At 44.3% G+C, this 12,459-nt stretch overlaps 1 protein-coding gene across 1 annotated transcript; it reads left to right on the top strand.

The window, feature by feature from the left end:
• Positions 1 to 2,388: 2,388 nt before the first annotated feature.
• Positions 2,389 to 6,186, top strand: RPTN (repetin). The gene is made up of 6 exons (XM_042948646.1): positions 2,389 to 2,526; positions 3,205 to 3,765; positions 3,889 to 4,129; positions 4,274 to 4,669; positions 4,778 to 5,137; positions 5,246 to 6,186. Exons 1-6 carry the CDS (start codon positions 2,389 to 2,391, stop codon positions 6,184 to 6,186), a joined length of 2,637 nt encoding a protein of 878 aa, XP_042804580.1.
• The last annotated feature ends 6,273 nt before the right edge of the window (positions 6,187 to 12,459 follow it).

Here is a 12,459-nt window from a genome sequence, read left to right as displayed (position 1 = left end):
ATCATTAATAACTGACTGGCGTATGGACGCACAAGAAAAAGTCCAAGCAAGGATGTAGATGTGAACAAAAGTAGAAAGTAAAGGCAAATTTAGAATTTTTTGTGCTTAAACTAGACTCTGAAATGCTTCTATAAATCAGTAATTGACTTACTCCACAAAAAGTTACTGAGACTTTCCTATGCATAAGATATTGCTGGCACATCACAGGCACAGAAGTGGGGAATAAGTCGTGACCCAGGTCTCCAATAGCAGCTCTACTCATAGATATCATAGCATCCACATTTTCCTTCACCTTGTGGCTTTTTAGGAAGACCTTAACAGGCTCTCGTGGCAGCAACTCCACCATCATCGCACCCTTCCCTCTCAAAATTAGTCGTGTATTTACTTCTCTCTCTAGCAGGACGAGCCATTAAGTGAAAAGAAAAAAACATTAAAATTAAAACAGGTCGATAGATTAAAATATACATATCTACCGACACAAGCAAAACAGCATAAAGCAAATCTCTTCCAGGAACTATATCCTGGCTATTTACCTAGAGCCGCTAGTCTCTACTCTGACAGATTTTTATAAAGTGACCATATCAATACCCTTCTTTGGTATGACTTAACTGTGGTCCTCCATTAGCCGTGGTAGGCAACATATATGAAGGATGAACTCAACCTACATATCTGTCTTTTGGGACCCCCGCAGCATGCACATGCACACACACTCCCCTAATTAAATGGGGCTGGGACTTGAACAGTATTGCCTACCTAATGACAAACAGGTGCATGAGTAAGTGGGGGAAGTAAATAAACCAAACGGTCTACAGAGGGAGAGGTCAAGCTGGGCTGAGCCGGGCTGGGCCCAGAGTGATTCAGGCTCTACCACAGAATGGGTGTCTCCTGGGATGGCCTAGCAGGACAATTAAAACCCCTATAAATACGATGGGTTTTCAACTCTCTAGTATCCTCTGTGGCTTCTGAATCTTCTGCTCATTCCTCCCTAAGCAGGTAAGGCATGCATGGGGAGGAGGGGGAGGAGGGAGATGAGTAATGGCAGTCTCTATAAGGCTCTTGATAGCAGCTATAATGTGCTGGGCTAGGGGGGTCTGAGACTGCTCCCTGTGCATGACAGGCCTGGGTAGAATCCTGCTTCCTTTTCTTGGTTCTGTCTGAGAATATGATGATAACTGGGGTGGCCCACTTCCAAGCCTGTAAAATATACATGCCTTTGTTTTAGCATGTCCTGGGCATCCCAAACCTGAGGGCTAGAACTACTGGTGAATAGCTTAGTCTCCCATACTGGAGCATTGACCTTTCATGCAAGTAAGGCAAGACCCAAAAGTTTAGAGCTCATCAGGGACAAGGCCCTAGACCACAGGGCCACAGTAGCATTCAAGTCTCAGTGCAGTGAACTGCCATAAGGGACTCAGCCTGTCCCATGCAATTCACTGTTTGCTATGCATCATTATAGACATCACTGCATGCTTTTGGAAGTCCAATGTGCTTTGTAGTTAGGGCTTCTTGGAGGCTTATAAACTCAGTAACTAGAATTTTTATACCACAGGCAAAATACCATTGAGATCTAGATCCCCAAAGACCTGAATCTCCCAATGTAGCCAGAGTGAATCTAGCTGATTATATATACTTCTTATCATCTGTGCAGTTAATTTGGCTTGCTATCTTTATCTGTAATCATTTTTATATTCATTGATTCTACTTTATAAGCATATCCCAAGTGGTCATCCAGGCCAGAAGCACTTGCTGGGATTTAGTCTCTCAAAAAGTTTGCTTGGCCTATGGCAAGAGACCTCTGGCCTTCCACACTTGAGCAAGGCTCCTTAGAAGACCTGTTTGGCAGGGTCTATTTAGTTGGTGGAGAATTATGTCTTACTGTACTGGCTTCTGGCCCTGCCTCTGTGGGCCTCCTGATATCTCTTCCTTTTTGTTCTAAGAGTTTCAATCAAGCAAGTCCCACCTGGAGTAGGGGATGGGACATGGAAACCACCTACCATATGTTTTTTGCTTTTTAGGAAATTGCCACTTTTCCTAGCAGGGAAACCATAGCTGGCACCCATCACCCACTATAGCACATAGTATTTGGAGCCTGATTGTAGATCAGAGGGAGTGTGAGATAAGGCTACGAAGGGGCTCTGTCATTTCTTTTTTTTTTTAATGTTTATTTATTTTGAGAGAGAGGGAGAACAAGTGTGAGTGGGGGAGGGGCAAAGAAAGAGAGAGAGAATCCCAAGCAGGCTCCATGGTGTCAGCATAGGGGCTTTGTCATTTCTTAAGCTTCTTTCCCTGACCAAAAAAGGCCACTTGCCCTCTAGAAATCTGTCTCCTGGTCTTCATCTTAAACACGAAATCTTGTTTCTTCTTTTAGGTTCACCCATCTTTGCTAAAATGGCTCAACTGCTGAACAGCATTCTCACTGTGATTGAGGTGTTCCAGAAACATGCTAAAGAGAATGGGAACTGTACCTCACTGTGCAAGAAGGAGTTGAAGCAGCTGCTCTTGGTTGAGTTTGGAGACATCCTCCGGGTAAGATGCATAGACTCTGACCCCATGGAGTCAAGTGTGAGTGATTCTGACACCTGCATCCAGGGCTTGATGTTTTTTGTTTGATCTGGTCATGTTCCACCCATAGCTAAAGATTTTCAGTCAGCTCCTTAGTACTTCTCTCCCAGAACACACACATTTACAGGCATACACACACACACCTTCTTATAGCTGAGCTTGACAGGAGAGGGTACAAGTTCAAACCAGAAATCATTTCTCAGAAGAAATTTTAGATTCATAGCTTGATTTCTATACTTGAGTGCTGTACACACATCTTCTCATTCATGTATTCATTCATTCAACAAAGAGTTGTGGAATACCTATTCCATGCCAGCACCATCCTAGGCACTGGGGATGCAAACATGAACAAAACCAGCTTCTCTTCCCTCTAGGATCTCATGGTGTGGTTAGAAAGAAGTAGGTAAATAATTACAATATAGCATATAATGGAATAATCATGCCCCCATTGGTCTAGCAAGAGATGAGGTTCAGAGGACCAGTTTATCAAAAAGACTAAACCAAGCCCAAGCCATTTCAAGATGAATGGTGACCAACTGAGGAAGGCTCATACATGACTAAAAGGGTAGGGGTGTGGATACCAGCATACATCTTTGTATCCACAGAACAACTGATTTTGCTCTTTGTTTTATCTTCTCACAGAGACCAAATGACCCAGAGACCGTGGAAACCATCCTGAGCCTCTTGGATAAAGACAGAAATGGACATGTTGATTTTCATGAATATCTCTTGTTGGTGTTTCAATTGGCCCAAGCCTGCTATCATAAACTAAATAATAGGTCATGCGGAGATAGAATCTCTCAGCAAGAAGGGGAGAAGGAGGGAACACAAGACCATAAGTTCCCAGAAAATACAGGCAGACAACACAGGCAGAGGCATGAGGAAGAAAGGCAGGACTCCCATTGCACTCGGTCTGAGAGACAAAACCAGGATGTACACCAGGATCAGTCTGAGAGACAGGGTAGGGACTCCTGCTATGGTCAGGCTGAGAGACAGGATATGGACTCCCATTGTGGTCAGTCTGAGAGACAGGATAGGGATTCCCACTATGGTCAGTCTGAGAGATGGGATACAGGCTCCCACTATGGTCAAAGATGGAGTCATAAATCTAGCAGCAGCCAGCCTAAAAAACAAGGATATATCTTTGCCTTAAATCATTGTGAGAGACAAATTCACAATTCTTGTTATGGCCAGACAAACCAACAGGAATCAGGCTTTTATTATGGACCGTCTGGGAGGCTGGATCAGAAATCAGGTTATGGTCAGAGAGATAGGCAAGAATTGGACTCTCAGTATAGCCAGACAGACAGACAAGACCAGAGTTCCCACTCTAGCCAGACAGACAGACAAGGCCAGAGTTCCCACTATGGCCAGACAGACAGACAAGGCCAGAATTCCCACTATGGTCACACAGACAGACAAGGCCAGAGTTCTTGCTATGGCCAGACAGACAGACAAGGCCAGAGTTCCCACTATGGCCAGACAGACAGACAAGGCCAGAGTTCCCACTATGGCCAAACAGACAGACAAGGCCAGAATTCCCACTATGGTCAGACAGACAGACAAGGCCAGAATTCTTGCTATGGCCAGACAGACAGACAAGGCCAGAGTTTCCACTATGGCCAGACAGACAGACAAGGCCAGAATTCCCGCTTTGGTCAGACAGTCAGACAAGGCCAGAGTTCTCACTATGGCCAGACAGACAGAGCAGGCCAGAGTTCCCACTATGACCAGTCAGACAGACAAGGCCAGAGTTCCCGCTATGGCCAGACAGACAGACAAGGCCAGAATTCCCACTATGACCAGACAGACAGACAAGGCCAGAATTCCCGCTATGGTCAGACAGACAGACAAGGCCAGAGTTCTCACTATGGCCAGACAGACAGAGCAGGCCAGAGTTCTCACTATGGCCAGACAGACAGACAAGACCAGAGTTATCATTATGGCCAGACAGACAGACAAGGCCAGAATTCCCACTATGGTCAGACAGACAGACAAGGCCAGAATTCCTGCTATGGCCAGACAGACAGACAAGGCCAGAGTTCCCACTATAGCCAGCCAGACAGACAAGGCCAGAATTCCCACTATGGTCAGACAGACAGACAAGGCCAGAATTCCCGCTATGGTCAGACAGACAGACAAGGCCAGAGTTCTCACTATGGCCAGACAGACAGAGCAGGCCAGAGTTCCCACTATGACCAGTCAGACAGACAAGGCCAGAATTCCCACTATGGTCAGACAGACAGACAAGGCCAGAATTCCCACTATGACCAGACAGACAGACAAGGCCAGAATTCCCACTATGGTCAGACAGACAGACAAGGCCAGAGTTCTCACTATGGCCAGACAGACAGAGCAGGCCAGAGTTCTCACTATGGCCAGACAGACAGACAAGACCAGAGTTATCATTATGGCCAGACAGACAGACAAGGCCAGAATTCCCACTATGGTCAGACAGACAGACAAGGCCAGAATTCCCGCTATGGTCAGACAGACAGACAAGGCCAGAGTTCTCACTATGGCCAGACAGGCAGAGCAGGCCAGAGCTATCATTATGGCCAGACAGACAGACAAGGCCTGAGCTCTCATTATGGCCAGACAAACAGAGAAGGCCAGGGCTATTGTTCTGGCCAGACAGACAGAGAAGGCCACAGTAATTGTTATGGTCAGACAGACAGACAAGGCCTGAGTTCTCACCATGGTCAGTCAGAGACTGGGAAGATAGGGCAAAATAGTTACCTTCAAGGGAGGGAAGAAATAAGCAGAGACTCGTATGTTGAACAACCAGGAAGGTCAGGGAGAGTAAGTCAACAGACTCAAGGACAAGAAGTGGCTCGAAATCAGGGACAGAGATTTCAGTCTAGGGAAGGGCAGCAGAACAGCCACCAGGCATGGGAGCCCGAGGAGGATAACCAACACCACCAACACAAACTCATAGCACAAATCAAGCAAGAAGTGCCACACGGTTATAAAGAAGGTGAATGGCAATCATGTAGTGGTGAGCAGGGCCACAGACAGACACAGGCCAGGCATGAAGAGAGGCAGAGCCACCAGGCAGAGGGAGAGCAGGCCTGCCAAAGCTGGGGCAGACACAGTTGTGAGGGTCAGGAAACTCCATGCAAGATGCAGGCCAGGCAAAACCATGAAGAGGAACAAGGCCATCAGAGACGGGACAGGCAAACCCACGAAGATCTGCAGACCCATCAGAGACAAGAGAGGCAAACCCACGAAGATGAGCAGACCCATCAGAGACAAGAGAGGCAAACCCACGAAGATGAGCAGACCCATCAGAGACAAGACAGGCAAACACATGAAGAGAATCAAAACTATCAGCAAAAATGGGATAAGCAAACCCTTGAGGAGGAAGAAAGGTATCAAGGGTCCCAGGATCAACAACCTTATGGGATCCAGCAAGGCCGTGCTAATAGAGAAAAATTCCACAGGAATGAAAATAGCCAGAGGCAAAATTCCCAGGGAGGATGCAGTAACCTGACCCTCCATCCCACCCAGAGCAGTGGGAGGCCCTCAAGGAGAGAACAGGGTGGAAGTCACCCTAACAAGGTAGCTTCTGCTCCCAACGCCCTCTATAACTATGTACAAGAGCAGAAAAGGAATCAGCGCTAGGTTGTGCACACACCAGAGCTAAAGCAGCCTGAAGCCAAAGAAATCTACATGTCAAGTTTATCCTTACTTCTGTTTAAGAGATTGAAAATGTATGTCTTCCTTCTCTCTTCCATCTACTTGTAAAGATGCTTTGAGGACTAGTATTCACTTTTAGGGCATTTCCGTTCTTTAAGCAGCAATTCTAGGGTGTTCCAGTTGGGTTAAGTCTGAGTGGCAAATTGGGTGACATAATCAGATCTCAATTTTGATTAGTTTGGGGATTTAAATCATTTCCTGGTTTTCCCTCTGTGTAGGTGGGGACATGGCTGGGTCACTGAATGGTAGAAACTTCTTCCAAAAGTTCAGAAACAGGGAAGGTATTCCAAAAATACATATTACAGCCCGAGGACAGGACACCTGGTCTTTTGTGAGCTTGGCTCCAATGGACAAAACACCAGGAATTGCAAACCTCATAGCCTAAAATGAAACATGGTGAGATGCTACTAGGACAGTCAACTCTGAAGTCCACAACACCTCCCACACCTAGGCTCCCAACCCTCACCAGAGGGACATTTCCCTGAGCTGCTACAGCTGACTTGACTGGTTCCAGCTCCATAGCATTCCAGTTTCTGACCATATAAAACAGAGAGAAAGCATATGTCATCTGCTGACAGATTCCAACAAACCAAAACTGTCCCTCCATTGCTCTGGAAAACCCCTCAAAGAAAATCTATGGAAATGTATTAAAATATCCAATAAATGATTGGTGAACAATGACCTTGATGACTCTTTTCCTTCTTCATGGTGGGGATATGCTGTTCTATCTTCACTTGGGTGCTGCTTTCCAAGGATAAGATCTCATTTCTTGACTTCTAAGATGACTTTGTTCTTTGAGTTCCTGAGCACTGAAGAAGGAGAAAGAGGAGGAGGTTGGGGCGGGGGCGGGGAGAGGAGAAGGAGAAGAAGAAGAGAAGGAAGAGGAGGAGGAAGAAGAAGAAAAGGAGTCAATATGAAACAAGTAACAAAAAGTCAAAAGGAATTTATCTAAATATTTTCAGCTCCTTCCACCACAGAGGAGTCAAAGTTGACCCTTACCCTCATTCACCTCCACATTCAAATAGTCATTAAATCTTGCCAACTCTATATCCTTCATACCTTTTGGATCTCTTCCCACTTCTCCATTTCCACTTCCTTTATCTCCCTCTTGTTCAGTGGCTCCCAGTGACTTTAGAATAAAGTTCATACTCCTTAGCATGACACATAGGCCCTTCACCATCTGACCCAGATGACCTACCCAGTTTAGTCTCATGAAGGGTCCCTCCCAGGAGTACCCAATGCTCCAGCCATGCCAAGGATTTGTCTTTTCTTAGGACACCATGGTCTTTCATTAATTCATATCTTTGAATATACCATTCCATAGCCTGGAGTACCTCCCTTCCCTCTTCTGCCAGGTAAAAACCTAGGCATCTTCTGTGTCTCAACTAAAACATCACATCTTCTGGGAAGCCTTTCTGGACACTCCAAGCATTCCTTCCTCTAAATTTCCACTCATTTCTCTTATAGGCTTTGTCACACACTTCTGTGATTACCTCTCCTACAACCTGGGAATAAGACCGTATCTTACTCAACTATGCACTGCTCAGCACTTAGTGCAGCCACCAATGTCCAGGGACACTCATTAATTATTTGTTGAATAGGTGAGGAAATTAGTGTGGAAACAGAAGGAGGAAATTAGTCTTCAGGACTAATTTAGACTTCAGGAAAAAATAAGCTGCACATTTACATAGTAACAGACAAAAGAGGCTAATTTTGACCCTTATTTAATCAAGACTCAATTAATGAAAGAGCAACATTTTTCTATATTTTAAGCAATAGCACATTAAATGCCTAGAATTATGAGATTTGAATTATTAGAAATCAGCAAGTGAACCCCAGAACTACTGAGTTCAAGACATCAATAGAGCTGTAATCCAGGAATCAGAAAGTTGGGATCCAGAGCTGCTGGCACTGATGCCAAAACTGCCTGTCAACATCCATGTTCCATAACCCTATTTACCAAAAGAAATAGCAAAAATCACTGTACCTTGCAAATATCATGGAAACACATCTAATTGGAAAAACATAATTCATATCGAGAACCCTAGCTACAAGGGAGTCTAGGAAATATAGGAGATAAGAATGGATATTGAGGGCCATCAGATTCACCACAGGAAAGATATATAGATTCATAACAACAGCCCCTTTTCTAAAGAAGATTACAATCTAGTAAGAAACATGTGTACAGCAAACAACCGTTAAATAAGGCAAGATGTCATAAGTACAGGAAAATTGCTGTCCCTAGGAATGCAAGCTGGTGCAGCCACTCTGGAAAACAGTATGGAGGTTCCTCAAAAAACTAAAAATAGAACTACCCTATGACCCAGCAATTGCACTACTAGGCATTTATCCAAGGGATACAGGTGTGCTGTTTCGAAGGGACACATGCACCCCCATGTTTATAGGAGCACTATCAACAATAACCAAAGTATGGAAAGAGCCCAAATGTCCATCGATGGATGAATGGATAAAGAAAATGTGGTATATATAAATAATGGAGTATTACTCATCAATCAAAAAGGATGAAATCTTGCCATTTGCAACTACGTGGATGGAACTGGAGGGTATTATGCTAAGTGAAATTAGTCAGAGAAAGACAAAAATCATATGACTTCACTCCTATGAGGACTTTAAGAGACAAAACAGATGAACATAAGGGAAGGGAAACAAAAATAATATAAAAACAGGGAGGGGGACAAAACAGAAGAGACTCATAAATATGGAGAACAAACTGAGGGTTGCTGGAGTGGTTGTGGGAGGGGGATGGGCTAAATGGTTAAGGGGCATTAAGGAATCTACTCTTGAAATCATTGTTTCACTATATGCTAACTAATTTGGACGTAAATTTTTAAAAATAAAAAATAAAGTTAAAAAAAAGAAAAAAATTTGCTGCCCTGACTCCAAAAATGGAGTAATTAACTGTGTGGAAGGACTGAGAGATGCTTGCATGGAGGACAGCATCTAAGCTAAGGCCATGATCCTGGGGGAGTGGAAATGAAAAGGGTCACAGCTCATCCTGGCCCTTAAGGTCAATGGGGATGCCCATATGTTGGCTGCTATTTACATGGCATAATTGTTCAGGGGTAAGATGGGTCTTCCCTACAAATGTTCTCTATAACTGAGACCCTCCCCAGAAAGCTAAACTAGAGGGTGGAAAATAAACCCAAAGCTGAGAGGTCTCAAAATCGGGAAGCTACTAAGGGTTCCTGGGGACTCTCAGTGGGTCAGCCAGGTAGTGAAGGGAGGGAGAGATTTAGGCATTCTAGGCAGGGGGAAGTATGAGTGCCACATGGTGAAGGAAGGTCCAGGGGTGTTCAGTGAAGCAAAAGGCACATAAGCTGAACACTAAAGAGAGAAAGCAAAGAGTCCAAGCTGGAGGGACAAATAAAGCCGGATAACGGAGGACTTCAAAATCTACCATGAAGAGTTTGGAATTTCTTCTGTTAGTAGTAGGAGCCACAAAAGTTTTCTGAGCAGAAAATGAAGGGAAAAGAGGAAAGAGCAGGAGAGATGTTTGGAATGACAAGAAATGGCTACTATAAGGGTGGAGTTAGATAACTTTGGTCTGGGTAACTCCCCATCACAGGTACAACATAAATACAGGTTGGGGGAGGGGATATCCTGGCTCTAAAGCCAAAAGACAAGAAAGGGGGTTCACCCTAAGAGGGTACAAAAGCAGAGAGGAAAGACATCCTACTGCACTAACCAGAGGTGGACTCTGCAGCAGGCAATAAAGCAGCTCTCTGGATCTAAACCAGAGAGCAACTTTCTGAATTTCTTCAACTGGAGCAACCAAATAGAGACCATCCCTTTTAAGCATGATCTCTACTTTCAAACTCTGAGAGAATCATGCACACTGTGAAGCTAATTCACAGAGCGTCCTCCAAATCTACCTGCACCAGAAAGATACCATTCCCTTGTAAAAGACATCTTCTCCTTGGGGTTCACTCCTCAGCTGCCTTCTCTTTTCTAACTACGGTTATCATATCCAGTCCTACAGCTCCAAATGTCATCACTATTTCTAAGCCTCTCAAGTCTTCATCTCCAGCCCTACCTCTTTCCTAAACCCCAGACTTGTGTGTCCAAATATCTCCTTACATTTCCACTGGGACATCAAACAGCATCTCAATCTTAGCATTCCCAAACAAGAGTCTTGAATTAACCTGTTTCTCCTTCAATTTTCCCCAGTTCAGTAAGTTGGGAGGACCACCACATTGCTCAAGCAAACGCCTAGGAGAGACAGTCTTTATTATAATCATTCCCTCTCCCAAATCAAACTCATCAGCAAGTCCCTTTGTTTCTGTCTCAAAATACAGTGTAGCCCAGATCCCACCATTCTTGTCATCTCCCCTGCCATCAACCGTCTGGCCACCGTCTCTCTCCTGGAACCCCACAACAGCTTCCTGATGGGGTTCCCTACTCCTCTGTGAAATGAAAACCACATCAGGTCACTCCCCTATGTAAAAAGCCCAATGACTTATCACCACACTAAGAAGAAAATCCAGCATTCTCCCAGGGCCTTCCTAAGATGGGGCCCTGCCACACTTCATTGTGTACCACTCCCCTCCATCCTGTTTTCCAACCATGCTGGCCTTCCACCTATGATTCCAGAAGGGCAAGCTGGTTCCCACCTCGAGGCCTTTGAACCAGCTATTTCTTTGGCCTGGAAGAGTCCTCTCTCCAGCTTTGTGTGGCTGGCTCCTTATTTCATTCAAGTCTCAGCTAAAGAGTCACCTCCTGGGAGAAGCATTCTCTGACACTGAGTCTAAAAGAGTAGTCCCCAGTCACTCCCGATCACATCCTCCTCTTTCTGTTGCTGTTCTCAGCATTTTTCATATCTGTTATCTTGGTTTTGTGATACCTGTTTATTGTCCTTTTCCCCCTACTGGAACTTAAGGTCCATAAGAACACAGATTTTGATTGTGCACTCATGGTGCATGTTCAATGGGTGTATGTGTCCACTGAATGCACACAGAAGTCCTCTGTGATCTTGCTTCAGTCTACACTTACAGCTTGCTTCCCCACTATGCCCCCACATGCCACCTAGACTCCAGCCTAACCAGACAACTGCCCAGCCTCCACACCTCTGCTTATACCATTGCCTCCACTGAAGCACTATCCTAACCTTCACCTGGAAAAATTCTATCTATTCTATTAATTAGCAGCACCTCCTGGACCTATCACCAGTGCAAAATTTGTCACATTGCACTGAATCAACTCTACACCCATCTGTTTCCCACACCAAGCTACAAGGTTCTCCAGGCAGAAACTGCATCTTATTCAATTGTATCTTGGGCACCAAGCACAGTGACTGACCAACTCTATGCAAAGAGACTGAGCTTTGGAATAAAAAGACATGTATTTGAGACCTAACTCTACCACTTACTGATTTTATGATATTAGAAAACTTAGAAAAATTCTTTGTCTCTTTAAATCTCAGTTCTTTCATCTATAAAATGGGGTTAAAAATTCCAATAGTTGCTTAAAAATAAATTGAGATGACATGCACAAAGTAGTTAGTAATCTGATATCTTCTTACTTATTTAGTTGGTATTTATCATCTTTTCCCCTTTGGCATTATTTTTAATAGAAGCTTAATAAATGTTTACTGTATTATTGAAAAGCCCAGCTTACGTGTCAGCTCCTCCAAGAAACTTTCTTTGATCCCCATTCTTCCCAGGCAATAGCAACCACTTCTTTGTCTTCAAGCAATATCTTTGGAAAGCTTCTGTGATCATCACCACAGTCTATGTTATTGTAGGTATCAGTGAATATTTTCTCTCCCGGAATGTATTAGAAACTCCTTCAGAAAAAGTCCACACTTTATTCTTTACATCATTATTAGCACCCAGAACACTCAGAATGAGTATTTGGTAGATGTTTGTTGAATCAAATTCAACTGAATGGACTCTCCATTACATTGTGGCTCTGCCCCTCCATGCCTGGCACCACTACTCTGCCCCCTTTGTCCTGTTCTGTGCTTTCATCCCCCACCTTCCCCTTCAACCCAGGACCCAGCCTTTCTCTCTCTCTCAGACTTCTTGTGCATCCTACTTAATCCCCATTTATTATTTTCTTATATTTTTTTATCGAAGTATATTGTATTGGCATGCAATGTTATGTTCATTTCAGGTGAACAACATAGTGATTGGACAATTGTATCCACTACACAACACTCACCACATGGTAAGTGTAGTC

The sequence above is a fragment of the Panthera leo genome, chromosome C1 (genome assembly GCF_018350215.1).
Source record: "Panthera leo isolate Ple1 chromosome C1, P.leo_Ple1_pat1.1, whole genome shotgun sequence".
Classification (NCBI taxonomy): Eukaryota; Metazoa; Chordata; class Mammalia; order Carnivora; family Felidae; genus Panthera; species Panthera leo.
The sequence above is the reverse complement of the archived record's forward strand: the minus strand, read 5'-3'. Positions and strand labels throughout refer to the sequence as shown.